The sequence below is a fragment of the Bubalus kerabau genome, chromosome 10 (assembly GCF_029407905.1).
Source record: "Bubalus kerabau isolate K-KA32 ecotype Philippines breed swamp buffalo chromosome 10, PCC_UOA_SB_1v2, whole genome shotgun sequence".
Taxonomy (NCBI): Eukaryota; Metazoa; Chordata; class Mammalia; order Artiodactyla; family Bovidae; genus Bubalus; species Bubalus kerabau.
This window is the reverse complement of record NC_073633.1, coordinates 47,704,612-47,726,080: the sequence shown is the minus strand read 5'-3', so window position 1 is coordinate 47,726,080 and position 21,469 is coordinate 47,704,612. Positions and strand designations below refer to the sequence as shown.

The 21,469-nt window shown below is 34.6% G+C and overlaps 1 protein-coding gene across 2 annotated transcripts in view; it reads left to right on the top strand.

Annotated features, from left to right (window-relative positions):
• Window positions 1–21,469, top strand: part of NEMF (nuclear export mediator factor) — a 52,017-nt gene that overhangs the window by 8,219 nt on the left and 22,329 nt on the right. For both annotated transcript variants that reach the window (XM_055537560.1, XM_055537559.1), the window contains exons 5-16: window positions 5,149–5,297; window positions 6,565–6,632; window positions 7,652–7,738; window positions 8,951–9,024; window positions 9,888–9,958; window positions 10,039–10,114; window positions 10,499–10,561; window positions 12,456–12,533; window positions 12,624–12,832; window positions 13,071–13,262; window positions 13,694–13,757; window positions 17,186–17,274. In XM_055537560.1, the coding sequence (XP_055393535.1) occupies window positions 5,149–5,297; window positions 6,565–6,632; window positions 7,652–7,738; window positions 8,951–9,024; window positions 9,888–9,958; window positions 10,039–10,114; window positions 10,499–10,561; window positions 12,456–12,533; window positions 12,624–12,832; window positions 13,071–13,262; window positions 13,694–13,757; window positions 17,186–17,274 (1,220 nt within the window). The remainder of the gene's footprint in view (window positions 1–5,148; window positions 5,298–6,564; window positions 6,633–7,651; window positions 7,739–8,950; window positions 9,025–9,887; window positions 9,959–10,038; window positions 10,115–10,498; window positions 10,562–12,455; window positions 12,534–12,623; window positions 12,833–13,070; window positions 13,263–13,693; window positions 13,758–17,185; window positions 17,275–21,469) is intronic.

Here is a 21,469-nt window from a genome sequence, read left to right as displayed (position 1 = left end):
TTATCCAAAATTTGAAGAGACAAAAAAGCATAAAATGTTGTTTGAATATCCTGCCAGGTGTTGTCTGGCCAGTACTCCTGGGGATTCTAGGGATGTATATCTTTGATTTGCTACCCCTTCTGAAAATTTTTATTAGTGTATTTTTTTCGCTATCCTGGGTCTTCGTTGCTGCACTTAGGCTTTCTCTGATTGGCAGCGAGTGGAGGCTACTCTCTAGCTGTGGTGCGTGGCTTCCCGTTGTAGTGGCTTCATTGGTTGTGGAGCATGGGCTCCAGATGTGCAGGCTTCAGTAGCTGTGGTTTGTGGGTCCTAGAGCTCAGGCACAGTAGTTGTGGCACTCGGGCTTAGTTGCCTGGCAGCATGTGGAATCTTCCTGGACAAGGGATCAAACCTGCATTGGCAGGCAGATTCTCAACCTCTGGCCCACCAGAGAAGTCCCTGCTACTTTTGATTAGGCTTTTTTACAATTTGTTAAACGTGGGCTTTAACTTGTAGAAAACTGACAGTGCAAACAATTCTTGTCTGATGGCAATGAAAATTAATTTCATGTAATAAGATATTCAGATTATTCCTGTCAGGAGAAAAGATATCCCCGGAGGTTGCAGTTTTATTGCCCTCAGTTGGCAGTCTTACACAGCCACTCTTTTCTCAGCCATGCTAAGTACTTTACTAACTTCATTTCTTTTAGTGCCAGTTTTGTCATCTAGTTGTCTCATTAATTAGTTAAATAACTTTTGGCAGTTACTAAAATTGTATTTTGTCTTATGGTGACCACTGTTTCTGTTGTTTTCTGTTTTTGTCTTTGGTTTTCAGTGGTTTTGCTATGATGTGCATAGTTGATTTTCCTTTGTACCTTCTGGGGTTCATAGTGCTTTTCTAGAACCTGTGATTTGGTGTTTTTCATCAGTTTGGAAAGTTCAGTCATATTTTCTTTTGACCTGTCTTCCAATTTACTAATATTATTGCTCTCAGACAAGAATCATTTGGAATTGTTGTGTTACCTGATTCCTCTGATGTCTGTTTTTATAGTCTGTTGTTTTGATTTTAATACTTTGTCTTTTCTCCTCACATGCCTGATTATTTTATTGTGTTCATGCATTGAATAGGAAAAGTAATAGATACGCTATGATACCTGAATGATGTTACCCTCCTTTAGAAAGGGTACTTGCTTTTGACAGGTAGCTAAGGACACAGATAATCCAATCAAGAATTGAATTGATTAGGAGTTGGGCCTGGGAAAGCTGGATAATTTCCAATTCACTCCTTCTTCTGGGATGCAGCCTTTCAGGGTCACTATTCATATCTGAACTTATAAGGGATAACCCCTGCTAGCTCCCACACCTTTTACTTGAACCCTGAACTCAAATTTTTATTCTCCTTAGTTGTCCTGTGACTCTAAATTCATGCTCAGCTTGCCAGCCTGTCAGCTGCTTCTTAACTATTAAATACATGATCCTAAAGTAGCTCCAAGTATGGTGCTCACCTTTCTGAGCTTTCCTCTCCTAGACTTTTATCCTGTAAATGTTTACTACCTACCTTGTTTGCATTTTTTGTTTCTGAAAAGACTTGCTTTGTGTATTTTGTCCAGTTTTTCTCAATAGTTAGAATTATCTAGACTACCATAATAGAATTATCTAATCTACCATTTAAATTTAAAATATTTATACAATTAGTACATGAATACATACTCAGTATATAGAGAAGTTCATAGAATTAAAATTGAAGGTCTTTCTTATCACTCTTGGCCCAACCAGTTCCTCATCCCAGAGTAACCACTATGTTTGATGTCCTATTTATGATCACTTCCCTTCCTCCCCTTCCAATTAAAAAGGAGAAGGGTTTTGTTTTGTTTTTTTTTTTCATTGAGAGGAAAAATCTCTAGAATTTAAATAACTACAGAGTGCCTTAGGTTTAACTCAATATGAAGTTTAAGCTTATATATCAGACACGGCCTTTTTCTTTTTTTTCCTTTTTTCAGTTTAACTTAGCACTTGACAATGCAAAACTTTTTTCCATAGAATAAATCTTTTTTATCATTTAAAGATCTAAAGAATTTTTCAATTTTATAATAATTTTAGATTTGTAGAAAATTTGCAAAGATAATAAAGAAAATTCCTGTATACCCCTCACTTAGTTTCTCTTAATGTTAACATCTTACATAACCGTGGTACATTTGTCAAAACTTAGAAATTCACATTGGTATATTACTGCTAATTAAACTATAGGTTTTATTTAGGTTTCACCAGTTTTTCTACTCATGTTCTTTTTTTTGTTCCAGGATTCAATCCAAGATACCCCCTTGCATTTAGGGCCTTTTCTGTTTTGAAGTCTCTGTACAATTGACATGTATGCTGTCTAGATTCCAGAGACCCAGTTAGTGATAAGTTTAGAATAGGTAGTCAAGATTTATATATGAGAGTAAGTGCTTAGGAATTTTCACTGTGTTATCTAAGAGAAATATGTTGGTTGATTCTTAGAGTGGATTTTGAAGATTGCTCTCTTGTCTCTTTATAGCAGGATCTGAACGTCTAGTCTTCATGTCTGGAATTTCGATGTATGGTTTATTTAAAATTGATCAGTGTAAAGAGACTATTGCCACTCAAACTGTCAAAGTCAGTTTATTAATTTGTGATATGAAGGTTCCAGTAGGAAAGACTCTGGAGAAAATAAGATTAGGAAGTAGATTTTTTAAGTACATTAGAATCTAGTGCAGTGTTTACCCAAATAAGTTCCTTGACACCACTTCTGTAAGATAATAGCTAAGAAAAATGGGTCCCCAATAAGGTAAAGAAAAATTTTTTAACTCTAGGACTTACCACTGCCTTTAATATGATAGTATGATGTGTATGTGCCCTAGGGAAGGGTATGTTACACAGAATTTCCAAAACTTACTACATCACATAATTTTTTTTTTTTTTTTAATGGGAAGTAGTGGGAGCCATCTTAACAGAAAACTTTTGGGAAACCTTGGTTTAAAGAAGGCCCTTTTGGGGAAGTAACTACCTTACTTGAATCTTCCAGATGCTCTTGATAACTGAACAGTTTGATTCAGCAAACATTTATTGAGGACTTTCTACATGCCAGGCCCTATGGCTAAGTCTGTTTTTCAGGTCACATCTTTATGAACTAATTAGACACTATATGGACTTCTGTCCAAGTCTCCTACTTTCCTTCTGCAGTTAACATTTCTGTTCTTTTGAGTTAAATAAATATTTAAATTTCTAAATGCATGGTTTCTTTGAAGTTAGAACCTTTAGCAGTAGGTCCTACTCTTTCAACACCAGAAACTTCAGATTATCTATAGGCATACATCATTTTACTGAGCTTTATTTTATTGTGCTTCTCATATGCTGCATTTTTTTCTTTTCTTTTCTTTCTTTCTTTTTTTTTTTTTTTTTACAAATTGAAGGTTTGTGGCAGCCCTGCATCAAGTAACTTTTTGCTTGATGTGCCATTTTTCAACAGCCTTTGCTCACTTTGTATCTCTTTCATTTTGTTAATTCTCACAATATTTCAGACTTTTTCATTACTATTTTTATAGTAATCTGTGGTCAGTGATCTTTAATGTTACTACAGAACAGCTTGGTGAAAGCTCAGATGATGGTTAGGAGTTCCTAGCAATAAAGTATTTTTAAGTTAAGATATGTACATTGTTTTTACAGTATACTATTTATACACTGTTATATGTTTTGTTATATATTATATATCACATATTATTACACAGTATAGTGTAAACATTACTTTTATATGCACCGAGAAATCAAAAAATTAATGTGACTTGCTTTATTGCGATATTTGCTTAATTTCAGTGGTCTGAAACCAAACCTATAATACCTTCAAGGTACACCTGTGTATCTGTGATCAAGGTGAATCATGGCCCCATCTAGTGAAATTGATGTTATTCCTCATCAGATTGAAGACTATTCCCACCATCTTTGATGACACCTTCTGAGTACTTGCTAAGGCATTTGTGACTGCTTCATGAATGCTTTTTTGTATTTTAATTACACAACAACCTGTAGCTTCACTATCTATAATAAATTTGGAAGGTTGTGTTCTTTGGGCAGTTTATTTTCATTAGGCTTCTCCCCCTCTTTTTTATTAAAAAGATTATGTTAAATTCTAAAAAGATTTTTTAAATCCTCACTTTTTAATGGGAAAAAAAAAAAAAGTTGAAGTGTTAGTCACTCAGTCATGTCCAATTCTTTGCAACCCCATTGACTGTAGCCCACCAGGCTCCTCTATCCATGGGATTTCCCAGGCAAGAATACTGGAGTGAGTTGCCGTTCCCTTTTCCAGTGGATCTTCCCAACCCAGGGATCGAACCTGGGCTTCCCCATTGCAGGCAGATTCTTTACTTGTCTGAGCAAATAAGTATTTTAATTTTTCCCTGTATTTGCCTTCTGCATGCCGGGATACAGGATTTTTTGTCTTCCAATTTTTTTTTTATTATAAAACATTTTTCTACTTTTTAAACATAGTCTTAACAGGTTTTAAATATCTTGTCATATTGATATAATTTATTTAACACTTTCCCCAATTTTTACATTTAGGCTGTTTGCATTTTTTTTCTGTTTTAAATAAGCTGCAATTTAAGCATGTAGCTTTTGGTTTTATTGAGTTACTACATTAGGCCACATAAATAACCAATTGTGGAATTCCTTGGTCAGAGGGTATTATGACCTTTATTGATTTTGCCACATAACTGCTATTAAAAGACAAATTGCAAGTGAAAATATAAATAAATAGCTTTGTGTTTGGCTTCTGAAATATATGTGGTTTTTCTTAATAAGTCACAGTGTGTGTAGATTTGCCTCAACCAGGTGCAAATTAAGTTCAACCGGTGGTCATCAGGGTGTTAATTGATTACTTTAATAATGCCCTCTGCAGAACCATCAGACAGAGTTTAAAGTTGTTCCAGATCCCTTCATTGTGTTTCAGACTTGGAGTGTTTAGATTTATTTATTTCATAGTCTATGCTGGGTCAGTGTAAGGAGCATTGTTGAGATGTGACTCAAATGCTTTTTGTTTGTAACTTCCTTTCTGTAGCCTTCATTGGGGTTTTAAGAGACATTTCCTTTCTCAATTTTTAAGAAAATTTAAGAATGACTTCGGAAAAACATTAAATTATATTTTATTCTATTACAGGGGAACATTGTTCTTACAGATTATGAGTACCTAATTTTAAATATCCTAAGATTTCGAACTGATGAGTCTGATGATGTTAAATTTGCTGTTCGTGAACGCTATCCAGTTGATCATGCTAGAGCTGCTGAACCGTTGCTTACCTTGGAAAGGTAACATGTTTTGTTTATTAACTCATTTCATACTGTATTAGATAGTAAAATAGATTATACGTCAGGATATGAAAGAACTGTCACATAAGGAAATAATGTGTTTACTTGCATAAAATAAATTTGGACAGCTTGAATTATACAAATGTGCACTTGAATGTAAGCAGTTAAGCCTTATTTGGGAGTAGCAAGTGTATATTTTTTTAATCTTAAGTTTGTTGTTATGTCAGATGTTTATAATTTCTTGGTGAAGTGAGGGGACTTATTAGCTATTCTTTAAGAAGACAGTGGCTATCTTGGCAGAGTGCGAAAGGAGATAGAAATTCTGGTTTAGTTAAAAGAAATAGGAATATGGTGAGATAAGGTTCTGACTGTAGCTGTAATCTTCTGACTGGAAGACTTTGCTGACTAAGAGGCTACAACAGTGGTTTTCAAAGTTTAGCGTGCATCAGGATCAACTAGAGGGCTTGGTAAAATACAGACTCCATGCACCACTCCCCCTCTAGTTTTTGATTAAGTAGTTCTGGTGTAGGTCCTTGGAATTTACATTTCTAAGACGTTTGTAGATGAAGTTGATGCTGATTAGGGGGTTGTAATGGCCCACAGCATCCTTGAGTTCTTTCTAAATGCTTAATTAGGTAAAGCCATTTCAGGTGTTAAGGTATATTACCAGGGAGGGATAAATTGGGAGATTGGAATTGACATGTACACACTACTGTGTACAAAATAGATAACTAGTAACATGCAAAAAGCACAGGGCATTCTACTCTACTGTGTAGTGACCTATATGGGAAAAGAATCTAAGAGAAAGAGTATCCACTGTGTAGGTATAACTGATTCACTTTACACCTGAAACTAACATTATAAATCAACTATACTTCAATACAATTTTTTTAAGAAAGATGGTAACACCAATCTCCACAAACTACGTTTAACAGTTGCATAAAAATGTGTCTTTTCATGTCATATGAGCACACTGATGACAAGCAGTATGACTTAGTTGAAAAAGTATTGGGTTTCTTTGGAAAACTTGGTTTCGAGTCCCAGCCTGCTGATCAGGAACCTAGTAACCTTAGATAAATTACTTTTATGACTCCACCCCTCCCCCCCCCAACCTTTTTGTTTTTAACCTATAGAGTAAACTAACTCTTCTTATGTTTTAGGATATTTTGAAGATCAGGTAAATAGATGCATGTCAAAGTATTGTGAAGATTTCTGTAAGATCTGTTAAATATAAGATAGTAAGGGGTGTGTTAATTTTGTTTCACAGATTGACTGAAATACTAGGCGGTGCACCCAAGGGTGAACTATTGAAGAGAGTTCTTAACCCATTACTTCGTGAGTAATCCTACATAGAGCAACAAAGTATTTGTAAAATAATAATGGTTTTCAGGAATATATTTAACACATTCAGATCTAGTTCTAGTAGAAATTTAAATCTAGTAGAAAATTAGAACAACTTGATAAGTGTAGAAAGGAGTTTAAAATGATCTTTAGAATAAATAGAGGTTTATTTTCAAAGAAAGAGAAATTTATAGTACTGTATGAACTTTGACCATTACCTTTTAGATCTTATTTAATAGCAATACAGTTATATAAACTAATAGTATGTTATCTAGTACTTGATTGCTAGCTGTAGTTTTCTAAGAAATCAGTTGGTATTTTTCAGTGTCATAAGCTTTTTGGTTTAATAACCCACTTAGCTTGTTTGGGTTTTCTTTGTTTTTGCTTTTTGATTTTTATTGGTGAGTCTCAGAGGATTCCAGGATCTGCCTGGTACTGTTGATAACCAACATAAAGATTTTCCAATAAACTTTTATACTTGAGAAAAGTCATCACTTATCCCTGTATTAAGGAATCTGAAAAGGACATATGAGAAGACAGGTACCATTGATTACTAAAGGAGTTACTCTTCCTCTCCTGTGAAATTAGAATGCATTAAGAAGTTATCTTTAAAACTTTCCATTAGTTAGTATAACATGTGAAATTTGTAAGTTTGGATTTTTCAATAGAAAAATGTTTATTCTGTTTTTATTCTGTTAATGTGGTATATTACATTAACCAGTTTTTGGACGCTAAACCAACCTTGCATCCCTGGTTTATAATCCTTTTATATATGGCTAAATTACATTAAATTCTTGTAACTTCGCACCGACTTCCACAGGTTTATTGTCTCAAATTTTTATAAGTAATTTCTAGTAACTCATTTCTGATAACAGTTCAAAATAAGTAAACTAATTGTTATTTTTACTGGTTACTGCTATTGAGTAGATGACTTATACTGGGATATACGTATTATATTTTGAATGTGAAATTTTATAGGAAAATACTACAAATAATATCCTTTGCTTTTATAGCGTATGGGCCAGCTCTCATTGAGCACTGTCTCATAGAAAATGGATTCCCTGCCAATGTCAAAGTGGATGAAAAATTTGAAAGTAAAGGTATATGCGCATGTTACAAGTTTTGCACATTTTTATTTATTTCATTTTTTTAAACCTATGAAAATTATTTCTGGGAAAAGTAATCAGTGAATGCATAGTTTCAGACTTAAAAAGAATTTGACCTATGAATATTCTGTCCATATGATATTCCTGACTTTGTACTCTAATGTGACATTTTATCCCTAGTAACATGCAGTTTAATTTTTTGATCTACCCTATTACCTTTCAATTATGAAATATTCTCCCTCCCTCCCCCTAAATTTTGGAAGGGGTTACTGCACTTGGGACAATCTCTGGAGGCTTGAAGGAGTAGAATTATTCACCTTCAGACTCAGCACCTGAGGTGTTTCTAGAAGTAGCATTATTTATGCATTTTAACTCTGTAAGTGTTGTGCTGTGACTACATAATGAATTAGGCTTTTGTAACTACTTAAATTCACTTTCTAGATTAATTAAACCTAAATTAACTTCCAGATTAGGATAATAAAAAATTATAGGAAATATAAGGAAAATGGAAGATTTGGTCTTTGACAAATTTTTATCTGCAGATTATCATGTAAAATGTAAAAAAAATCATTTTTGCTATTTATGTTTTGGGATTATATATTATTTCTTAAGGTTTAGGGATCATTTTTATGCTGTCAAATTTTTTTGTGAGTTTAAAAATACAAACAATGTTTGAAATGAATGATTTAGTTTCTGAAATATATGAACTCAGTGCAGTCCAGTTCAAAATGCTAACAGGTGGTATTGCTAATTTTGGTATTACACTTCCTTTTTAAAATCTATATGTGCAATAAAAAGCATATAAAAATGTTCAGGAAAACTCTGGAAAATAATAGTTATTATGATAGAGAATAATCTTTTCATAGATTAAAATGCATTATGAAACTGTAATAATTAAGTTTTGGGAGAAGGAATACACAGCATAAAGAATTCAGAAACAAGCCCAAATATATGTGAGACTTTAGCATATGAACAGAAGTACCTTTCAGATCATGTGGGGAAAGATGGATTCAATAAAAGCTGTTGGGACAACAAGTGACCAAGATATTTTCTTATTTAATACATTGATTATAAGCATGAAATAACTAATTTTCTTAAATAACTTTATTATTTCATAAGCACTTTCTATTTTTTGCATAGATGTTTAGTAATAGCTAATGGACAGTTGATTGGTACTCATTCTTTCCTTTCTTATTTCCCTATTAGATATTGAAAAAGTACTTGTTTGTCTACAGAAAGCAGAAGAGTACATGAAAACAACATCCAGCTTCAATGGAAAGGTAGTACCACGTAATACTTGCTATATATTGTTGTGGCTTAGATATTAGAATTTTCATTGAAGGATCAGCATATGTAAATTTTTTGTTGTAATTTGGAAATTTAACACCTATAATATGCTTATTCTAGGGTAGTTTTTTTTTTTTTTTTTTTAATTGCTGTTGGTTTCTGATTTTTGTTCTGTTTCTTAAATCTTCTACAAAGTACTGGGTCAGTATCAGCACTCCCAGAAATTTGAGGAATTTGAAGATATTTCATCTTAGGTTGATTTTTAGATAGAAAAGCACATTTTAATTTGCCATCGCTTTCTAAAAATTTACTAACATCTTTTTAATTATTAAATATCTGCTGAATTACCTCATATCTTGTTTTTCTTTCCTATTCCACGTATAACTTCACTTTCAAAAAGGTTTAGGAAAAGTTCTGATTAATTATAGCTAAATCAGTCCAAATGTACCCTTCACCCAGTTATTAAAATGAACTAAAATTTCCTACCAGCAGTGTGAACCAAAGACTTTTTCTGCTGGAAGTAAAGTGCTTTTGGCTCTTTAAAATTGCAGAACATCTGAAAAATGGAAGAAAAAAGCAAAATGCACATGTATAATCCTACTACTTTATCAAATCATTAATATTCATTTTCTTTATTCCCTGATTTTCTCTTGTCCATGTGAATTAGTAGGTTCTAATGATTCTTACTGATCTTTAAAAACATCATTTTGAGAAGTGATACAATCAATATAGACAAATCCTACTGATTATTTTTAACTAGAATAATTTTATAAGCTAATAAAGTCAGTATCATTCAAGGAAAGTAAATCTTTGTTAATTATAAAGAGAAATTAGTTTTAATGTTGGATTTTTGTAGGGGTATATCATTCAGAAAAGAGAAATAAAACCAAGCCTGGAAGTAGACAAGCCAACTGAAGACATACTCACGTAAGTATGTAGGCATGGGTCTGTTTGCTTTGGGTGTTCATTAATGTTCTTGAATGTGATATAGTAAATATGTTTTACAGGTATGAGGAATTTCATCCTTTCTTGTTTTCTCAACATTCACAATGTCCATATATAGAATTTGAATCATTTGACAAGGTGGGTTTTCTGATTCTGTTTTTTGACCAGTTAGCATGATATGAATTAGATTAATCCAGCTTCTTTTGAGAAATTGAAAATATTTTTGCTCTACAATCACTATTAATCTGGACATTAAAAATCAGTGAGGTCACAGATACAGACTGTTGGAAAAGTTTGTTGCCACTTTATTTTAAGATGAAGGACCAAAGATCTGAACTTAATTTGATTCTTCACTGTTTAACTGTATAATAACATTTACTGGAAATCTGCTCAAGTTCATCAAGTGGTTTTATGAAACAAAATGGACTCTAAAATTCTGTGTGTGAAAGTTGATGCAGAGACTATATTTTTCGGGGTTTTTTTTCAGCTGGTTGATTGTCTTTTTCTTTTTTTCTTGATAAGGCCGTAGATGAATTTTATTCCAAGATAGAAGGTCAGAAAATAGATTTAAAAGCTTTACAGCAGGTATGGTATTATTAAAAACATTTATATTAAACCTTAAGTGTGGTTTATATAAAACCACACTTTAATATAAATAACATTATATTTAATATAATTTATTATATTAAATTTATTTAATATAAATTGGACTTAAGTGTGGTTTGCTGGGTAGGTGATGCTCTCATACAGGAATGGGTACTTTTTAGAAGTAGTATGAGAATGCCCTGATCTCTTGGGATACTGATAAAGGTCCAGGGGAACCGGTGTTAAACAGACAAAAACCCCACTCATTTGCTCTATCAGAGTATAAGATAACTCTTTAAACCAGAAAATACAGTGACAAGGAGGCTTGTTATTTATTCCCTAGTATGATTTGCTTTATTACAACTACCCAGAGCTTCTCAAACTTTGCTGTAAAAGGAATAGTGTTTCAAGGAGGAGATTTTTAAATGGGCCAAAGGAGTGAAAATGAAGTGAAAGTTGCTCAGTGATGACCAACTCTTTGCGACTCCATGGACTGTAGCCTGCCAGGCTCCTCTGTCCATGGAATTCTCTAGGCAGGAATACTGGAATGGGTTGCCATGCCCTTCTCCAGGGCGTCTTCCCAACCCAAAGATCAAACCCAGGTCTCCTGCATTGCAGGCATATTCTTTACCATCTGAACTACCAGGGAAGCCCTGGACCAAAGCAGAGGGAAGTTTTTTCAATACATATGTTAAAGTGGGCTTTTTTACTAGACCTTTAATATGCTTTGTGTGCATCATGACTCCGCAAGGAAGGTTTAATATGCTGTGTTTTCCCAGCACATCTGACCATGTTTAAGGGGCTTTCACTGCAGAGAAGTTTTAGAAAATGACCACAGTCACTCGAGTTCAAGGAGATTTGATTTTTAAAAATATTCATAAGATCTTAAAATACGTGTGCAAAAACTTTACGTGAATGCCTGTGTCCTCCCCACCCTCAGTTGTTTTTTTAAAAAAATTAGTAAAAATCAGAATTTCAAAGCAGGTGGGTTACCAGTTACATAGTATGATTGCCATATGGTGGCAGCACTTTAGCAAGTAAACATGTTTAAGGGTAACATTGAACCCGTATTTTTATGTGTATCAGAATACACATGGATTATTTTAGCATTTGTTGTGCAAATTCTTTTAATAGTCACCATTCTTACAATTTAAGTATTTTTAATATTATATCCAGCATGCAAATATTCATTAATTGGTGATGCTGTGACTATTGTGTAAAATAAGCTCCCATATCAGTAAGTTGTGTGGAACTTAAAATGTAAGTTCCAGGTGATAAAATGGTACACAGTCATCCCTTACTGCCTGCAGTGGATTGTTCCAGGAGCCTCTGTGGGTACCAAAATCCAAGGATTTTACAAAATGGTATAGTACAATGAATACAGTCGGCCTCCCATATCTGTAGGTTTTATATCTGCAGAAACTGAGTACTGACTATATTAAAGGTCAGATAACTACCATCAACCTTTGTGTAGTAAATTTAGGAAAAAGAATAGATACAAATAAGAGAAATTAAAAACAGCAATAAAATAAAAAGAAGCTATTTTAGGAACTCATGCTAAGGATGCATTCCCCCAAATTTTACATTTATGTCATAGGGAAAAATATCTTGAATTCTGCCTTGAATAACGCAAGGACATTAGGGACATATCTTAAATATACATTCCTATATAGCGAATGGGAGGTAGATGGTCAGGAGAGGTAATTTTGGAGCATGAAACACTTTGCAGTAGGATAGACCTGGGGAGGTGGACTACAGGGAGCTCCAGTTGGCTGGTAACAACATTGAGGAGGCAGAAGTAGGGGTGGGAGAGTGAGTCTCAGGAGGTAAGAGAGAGAAGGTACAAATGGCAGAAGAAATCTGATTTTTAAAAATTCTGTTTTGTCAACAAAAGGAAAAACAAGCATTGAAGAAATTAGATAATGTGCGAAAGGATCACGAAAACAGATTAGAAGCTCTTCAGCAGGCACAGGTACCTTGTTTAGCTTTCTTTCAGATACTTTTTAAAAAATGGGAACCTTAACTGGCATTGAAACAAATTTTTTTTGGCTTATTTCTTAAGGAAATAGACAAACTTAAAGGAGAACTTATAGAAATGAACTTACAAATAGTTGACAGAGCCATTCAGGTTGTTCGAAGTGCTTTAGCCAACCAGATAGATTGGACGGAAATCGGGTTAATTGTGAAAGAAGCCCAGGCTCAAGGAGACCCTGTTGCAAATGCAATCAAAGAATTAAAACTACAAACCAACCATGTAACAATGCTGCTAAGGTGAGTTTGATTCTTAGTTAAGCAGTTAATGTTTATTTTGCTATTTAATTTTTCACTGTATTCATTAAAAATTTATTTGAAAAATTTCCTTTGAAAATACTGGGAAACATTAATTTACATTAAAATAATGCAACTTTTTAAGTACTGTAGACCATTTATAATTTCATTGAGAAAAAAACTGAAAATAAGAAAGTGATGTCATTGACGTTAGTGAAATACTATTGAATATTTTTAATAGAAATCCATACTTGTTATCAGAGGAGGAAGATGACGATGTTGATGGTGACATCAGTACTGAGAAAAATGAAACTGAACCACCAAAAGGAAAAAAGAAAAAGCAAAAGAATAAGCAACTGCAGAAGCCTCAGAAAAACAGGCCATTGCTTGTTGATGTTGATCTCAGCTTGTCAGCATATGCCAATGCCAAAAAGTAAGTCACAAATTTAAGTATAAATTAAATTTATTTTTTGGCTGTGTTGTAAGGCATGTGAAAGTCTAGTTCCCTGACCATCAGGGATCAAACCTGTGTCCCCTGCAGTGAAAACATGGATTCCTAACCACTGGACTGCCAGGGAATTCCCATAAGTTTTAGGTACAATATTATCTGCAATAAATCTATTAGGATATTAAGGATAAGAAGTATTATTTTGACTATATATACTCTGGGAGAAATACTTTTCAGAAAATATTTTAAAACCTTGTGCATTATTTAACTTTTTCATATACAGCATACAAAACAAAGTTAACATAATGTGCAAAACGTGTTCTTAATTGTTTGAGAGTCTGTAAAATTAAGAATAATGTAAATGGAAAACTAAAGTGTAAAGATTTTATCTAAAATTAAGAGATCTATTTTTCTAGGTATTATGATCACAAGAGATATGCTGCTAAGAAAACGCAGAAGACTGTTGAAGCTGCTGAGAAGGTACTTAATATGTCTTAGAGTAAACGTTCATTGTTTTTCTCTGCCTTATTAATTTAATGGACTTAATTATTTTTTGGCAATCTCAAAAATGACAGAATGATCTCTGTCAAATCCCTTATGACTATACAGTGGAAGTAAGAAATAGATTTAAGGGACTAGATCTGATAGAGTGCCTGATGAACTGTGGATGGAGGTTCGTGACATTGTACAGGAGATAGGGAGCAAGACCATCCCCAAGAAAAAGAAATGCAAAAAAGGAAAGTGGCTGTCTGAGGAGGACTTACAAATAACTGTGAAAAGAAGAGAGGCAAAAGATATGCCCATCTGAATGCAGAGTTCCAAAGAATAGCAAGGAGAGATAAAAAAAAGCCTGCCTCAGCGATCAATGCAAAGAAATAGAGGAAAACAATAGAATGGGAAAGACTAGAGATCTCTTCAAGAAAATTAAGAGATACCAAGGGAACATTTCATGCAAAGATGGGCTCAATAAAGGACAGAAATGGTATGGACCTAACAGAAGCAGAAGATATTAAGAAGAGGTGGCAAGAATACACAGAAGAACTATACAAAAAAGATCTTCAGGACCCAGATAATCACGAGAGCTGGACATCCTGGAATGTGAAGTCAGGTGGGCCTTAGGAAGCATCACTATGAACAAAGCTAGTGGAGGTGATGGAATTCCAGTTGAGCTATTTCAAATCCTAACAGATGATGCTGTGAAAGTACTGCACTCAATGTGTCAGCAAATCTGGAAAACTCAGCAGTGGCCACAGGGCTGGAAAAAGTCAGTTTTCATTCCAATCCCAAAGAAAGGCAATGCCAAAGAATGCTCAAACTACTGCACAATTGCACTCATCTCACACGCTAGTAAAGTCATGCTCAAAATTCTCCAAGCCAGGCTTTAACAGTACGTGAACCGTGAACTTCCAGATGTTCAAGCTGGTTTTAGAAAAGGCAGAGGAACCAGAGATCAAATTGCCAACATCTTCTGGATCATGGAAAAAGCAAGAGAGTTCCAGAAAAACATGTATTTCTGCTTTATTGACTATGCCAAAGCCTTTGACTGTGTGGATCACAACAAACTGTGTAAAATTCTGAAAGAGATGGGAATACCAGACCACCTGACCTGCCTCTTGAGAAACCTGTATGCAGATCAGGAAGCAACAGTTAGAACTGGACATGGAACAACAGACTGGTTCCAAATAGGAAAAGGAGTACGTCAAGGCTGTATATTGTCACCCTGCTTATTTAACTTCTATGCAGAGTACATCATGAGAAATGCTGGGTGGAAGAAGCAGAAGCTGGAATCAAGATTGCCAGGAGAAATATCAATAACCTCAGATATGCAGATGACAGACACCACCCTTATGGCAGAAAGTGAAGAACTAAAGAGCCTCTTGATGAAAGTGAAAGAGGAGAGTGAAAAAGTTGGCTTAAATTAAGCTCAACATTTCAGAAAAACTAAGATCATGGCATCCAGTCCCATCACTTCATGGGAAATAGATGGGGAAACTGTGGAAACAGTGGCTGACTATTTTTCTGGGCTCCAAAATCACTACAGATGGAGATTGAAGCCATGAAATTAAAAGACGCTTGCTCCTTGGAATGAAAGTTATGGCCAACCTAGACAGCATATTAAAAAGCAGAGACATTACTTTGCCAACAAAGGTCCGTCTGGTCAAGGCTATGGTTTTTCCTGTGGTCATGTATGGATGTGAGAGTTGGACCATGAAGAAAGCTGAGTGCCGAAGAATTGATGCTTTTGAACTGTGGTGTTGGAGAAGACTCTTGAGAGTCCCTTGGACTGCAAGGAGATCCAACCAGTCCATTCTGAAGGAGATCAGCCCTGGGATTTCTTTGGAAGGAATGATGCTAAAGCTGAAACTCGAGTATACTTTGGCCACCTCATGGGAAGAGTTGACTCATTGGAAAAGACTCTGATGCTGGGAGGGATTAGGGGCAGGAGGAAAAGGGGACGACAGAGGATGAGACGGCTGGATGGCATCACTGACTTGATAGATGTGAGTCTGAGTGAACTCTGGGAGTTGGTGATGGACAGGGATGCCTGGCCTGCTGTGATTCATGGGGTTGCGAAGAGTCGGACACGACTGAGTGAGTGAACTGAACTGAACTGAAAGCCCTTCTGGCCCATCAGGTCCTACACGATCTACTTCCCTTTGATCACATCACCTATCCTGTTACAACGGGGCTTCCCTGGTGGCTCAGTCAGTGAAGACTCCACCTGCAGTGCTCGAGACTGGAGTTTGATCCCTGGTTGGAAAGATCCCCTGGAGAAAGAAATGGCAGCACACTTCAGTATTCTCGCCTGAAGAATCGCATAGACAAAAGAGCCTCGTGGTCTGTAGTCCATGGGGTCTACAAGAGTTGGACATGATTTGGTAACTACAGCACACAGTTACATACTCTTTCCAACTACAGTGGGATCTTAAGGTGTTCCTACAACAGTGGCCCATACTACTTTCTCAGGGCCTTTGCACTTGATACTCTTTCTGCCAAGAATGTTCTTCCCTCAGATTTTTCGTGGTTGGATCCCCCTCTTCATTCATATGTACTTAAATAAGCCTTTATCAGAAAGGCCTTTTTGGACCACTCTCAGTAAAAATACGACTGCCCTCAATTTCTCTTTGCTCTTTGTTTTTCTTGTTTAAAAACATACACCCCAACATATGATTATCTATCTTCCCTCTAGAATAGAGATTGCATGAACGTGGAATCTTGATCTGTTTTCCTCATTGCTGTGTCCCAGTCCCTAGAATATTGCCTGGAACCTAGTCACACTAAAATCTGTTAAACGAATGGCCTTCATGACTTAGTTCTATCTTCCTCTCCAAGCTCATTTTTTGACATTTTCCCCTGTGATCATACTTTTCTGATCAAGCTGCCCTTTTCCTTATCTTTTTATTCTTTGCGTTGGTAATTCCATTAATCCTTCAGGCTTTAGCCTAAGTGCCATTTCCTCAGAAATACCTTTGACCATAATCAATTATAAATCGAGATTCCCTTGTTACACTCTTGTAGCATCCTTTGTAGCATTTACCATGTTTATTTGAATAATTATGTATTTATATATCTCTTCTCCTAGACACCAGTGACTTATTAATTGTTGTGTCTCTGACATCTAGCCCCAAACCTCCTGTATGGTTGCACTGATTATCTGGCAAACAAATGAACTGATTGAACCCCGCCCCCCTCCTTTTTTTTGTAGGTCTTGAGCAGATATTTGTTTAAAATCATTTTAATATTTAAGGCAGAGTTTTTTTCATTACTTTTATGTGCTTGTTGTGTGTGTTAATATATAGATTGTGTCATTTTGTGACATTTAAACTACTACTTGCCCTATCATTTACTTGGTATTATTTAAATAAAATTTTCAGCAAACTACTTAACAACTCTTTTCTTATAAATAGGCATTCAAATCAGCAGAAAAGAAAACAAAGCAAACCTTAAAAGAAGTCCAAACAGTTACCTCTATTCAGAAAGCAAGAAAAGTATATTGGTAAGTGTTCGTTTTTAAAATATATTTTGTTTTTCTCAAACTTCTACATGGACATTGTTTAGAAAATCAAGCAGTTCTACAAAGCTTGTTAAAAACCACTAACCCTGCAAACTTTTGTAGCTAGCAGTCTGAGTTGTGGCATGTGGGCTCCCGAGAGGGCAGGCTCTAATAGTGTGGCATATGGCCTCTCGAGTCGTCACCCGTGGACTTAGTTGCTCTGTGGCTTGTGGGATCTTAGTTCCCTGACCAGTGATTAAAACCATGTCACCGACATTGCAAGGTGGATTCTTTATTGCTGGACCACCAGGGACTTCTCTGCCTGCTCCTGTTGCCTCCTCTCCCAAGGAAACTTTTAGTTCTTTTAGCTGATTCTTTTGCTATGTACTTCCATTTCTCTTAGTAATATATTGCTGCCTAATTTTTCTGCTTTACACTCTATTAATAACTTCCCATTATGGAAAGATGAAGATTTTATTCTTTTCATTTGTGTTCCATTACATACACACACATCACCTAGCTTCTCAATATAGTTACAGCATAATTTTGTCAAGATTGATATTTTGCATTAAGAGTATTATGGGTATTTAAATTGTAGTCACAGCTGGATCATACAGTATTCTGCTTTCTTTTCCTTTCCTGCTCAGCATTTTATCTTCCCTGAAGTTAATAATTGTCTTGTTTCATTTACTTTCTTTTTCTTTTGTTCTTATTAGTAATCATGTTCAAATTCTCTTCCAAGTATGTTCAAACAATTGGAATCTTATCAGTATCATCTCCTTGCAGAAGTCTTCACTGGAGCTTTTTGATCTACTTTGTTATAGATGGTTTCTCTAAGCATTTTAAATTCTCCTTTTATTATTATTCTGCAAGTTCTGTTTAACCTCTCTCTCCTGAATCTCAAACTTCCATTTTCTTTTTTGATGGATTGTGTGGTCTGGAAACTTCATGAAAACGGGTATGTAAGAGGTAAAGTTTTGAGGTCTCTAATGTATAAAAAAATTATTTTACTCTTAACAGTGTCTGTGGGTAAAATTCTGATTTGAAAATGTTTTCCTCAGAGTTTTGAAAAGGCATTTTCCATTGTATTAACTTCCAGATTTGATCTTGAAGTTTGATGTCATTTGACAGTTGAATTTTAATAGGAAACTTGTTTTTGCCTCTCTGTAAGCTTCTGGATCTTTTTTTTTTTTTTCCTCTTAATTTTCCAAAATTTCACAAGAATATAGGTTGGTAAGGATGTTTTTATCCTTATGATGGATAATTTGTGAGCCTTTTTCGTTTGGAAACTGAGAATTCTTGAACTGTTTCTTAGAAAATCGCCTGCCCTCTGTTTGTTTTTTGTTTTGTGTTCTTTTTCTTTCTAAAAGTCTTATTTTGTACATATGGGACCCCCTCAACAGTTCTCCAGTTTCATTGCATTTTTTTTTTTTCATTCTCTCTCTTTTTGTTCTGTATTCTGAGATTTTTTTTCAACTTTATCTTCAATCCTTCCATTGAATTTTTTGATCTTCTATTTCTTCCTATCATGTTTAAATTTTGAGCTATTTTTGGTTATTTCAATGTTACTTAAAAAACTTACTGTTTTTTAACAGTATATTTCTTTATAACTGAGAATAGTTTTGCTGTATTACATTTTATGTAGTACTCTTTTCTTAATAGGTCTGTCTTCTCCAAGTTTCTTTTTTCTATTTTTTGGTTTTGTCTCCAGTGTTCACTTGTGTTAATGTCTGGTGATCCTTGACTGTCTGCTCATGTTTTCTAGTAGAACTGTAAAATGCTGATTGGAAGTTCTTTGTGGTTTGTTGGACTTGTAAAATAATATGTGTGGTCTGTTTTCTGTGCAACTCAGTGTCTTTTTGCCACTTCTTTTTGCCTCTTCAGCTGGTCTCATTTCCTAGAAAAGCTTCTTTTGCTTATGCTTGTAAAGTGAAGACTTGGCTGTCTCTGTTTTAGGAGCCCCGTAGAAATAATAAGCCAAAGAGTCTTAGTATTCAGTATTTCATACATTTACTTAATTGCCCTATTTTTACGTATTCATGTATGTAATCTGTGATTTATTTCCCCTAGTCCAGTGATCCTCTTTGTACCCTTTTTATAGATTTAATTTCTGGCTTTTCTGTTAGAATGTTGAAGGGGTAGTTACCACCATGTTCAAAGCTGGAAAGATCTAGGGAAGTTGTTACTTCTTAATCAGATTTTTAGCCAGCCTTTCTGTTTTAAACTTCATCTTAAACCTATTTCTAGCAGTACCTTGTGCTTTTTATGGGTCACACAAGTATAAGTTGATTTGTTTCTTGACTTTTTTGCACCATCATCTTAGGATCCAGCTTCTTGAGTTAGCTCACTTGTCCATTTATTTTCCACATTTCAAAATTTTTTTTCTTTTTACTTTTCTAATATCTCTTGAATATCATTGACCTGTAATTTTCATTTCTCATAATGCTTTTATTAGCTATTGATACAAGATTATATTATCTCATAAAATAACTGAGAAGTGTTCCTTTGTCAACTGTCCTTGATGGAAGTCATCTGAGATTTTCTTTATGGGAAAGTTTTTTATTACAGATTCAAATTCTTTAGTAAATAATAGGACCACTCTGATTTTCTAGTTTTGGTTAGCAGTGCTTTTCTAAGATGTTGTCTGTTTTGTCCAAAGTTTGAAATTTATTCGCAAAAAGTTTATAATATCCAACTTAACTTTCTTTTCTTTTTTTGGCTGTACCATGTGGCATGTGGGATCTTAGTTCTCTGGCCAGGGATCAGACCTGTGCCCCCTCTAGTGGAAGCGTGGAGTTTTAACCACTAGTTCATCAGGGGAGTCCCTCCACTTAACTTTTTAACATCCCTAGAATCTTTAATTACTTCTCTGCTTTCATTCAAGAATTATTTGTGCCTTCTCTTTTTCTTAATTAATCTGACCAGAGGATTTTCGGTAGTATTAGGATCCTTAAAAAACTAGTTTTTAACTATTGATCTCCATATTGTGTATGTGCTATTTTAATAATTATTTTCATCTTTGTGCTTTTCTTTGGGTTTTGTTTTTGCATTTCCCTTTCTGATTTCTGGAAACAGAAGCTTAGTTCATTGATTTTTTTTCCCCCCTTCCTCAGCTTCTTTTCTAATAAATTTAAGCAATAAATTTATATCAGCGTGGCTTTATCTGCATCTAAAGCATTTTGTTGTTTAGTATTTTCATTATCTTTCATGTCAAGATATATTCTCATTTCCAGTGTGATTTCTCCACCCGTGCATTATTTAGAAGTATATGTCTTACTTTCTGAACATATTGAGAGGGGGATTGGTTATATTTTTGTTACTGATTTTTAGCTTAATTTGTATAATAGAGATGATATTCTGTATCTCAGATATTTGATGTTCATTGAAACGTTCTTTCTGGTCCAGTCTATTTATAGACAGCTTTATTTATAAATGTTTCATGTATAATTGAAAAGAATGTCTTTTTTATTGAGTACCTTTCTTTAAATACCAAGTCAGGTTTATTAATCATGTTCAAATTTTTGGCACCTTTGATTCTTTTTAATGATTGTTTTTCTAATTACTGAGAGAGATGTGTTGAATATCATATGATTATGGATTGTCGCTCCTTTTGCATTTTTGCTTCATATATGTTAAGGCTAAAATACCAATATAGAACTGTTTTTATCTTTTCAGTGAATTGAGCCTTTTATTAATTTTAATGAAATGTCCTTTTAACTTACATCTATTTTATATGCGAGATGTTCAGACTGTTTCAACTGGTTTTGGTTAGTGTTTGCATGGTATTATCTTTTGCCATCATTGTATTTCAACATTTTTATATCCTTATGTTTTAAAGGATATATATATATCGTTTTTTTCCCAGTCTGACAGTCTTTGCATTTTACCTGGAAAAATGACTGTGTGTGTGTGTGTTAGTCACTCAGTCATGTCCAACTCTTTGTGACCACATGGACTGTAGCCCACCAGGCTCTTCTGTCCATGAATTCTACAGGCAAGAATACTGGAGTGGATTGCCATTCCTTTCTCCAGGGGATCTTCCCAACCTGGGGATCGAACCCAGGTCTCTCTCATTGAAGGCAGATTCTTGACCATCTGAGCCACCAGGGAAGCTCCAAGAGAATTGACTATGTTTATATTTAATACAGTTTCTGATATATTTTGGTTTAAATCTACTGTCTTACTGTTTGCTTTCTAT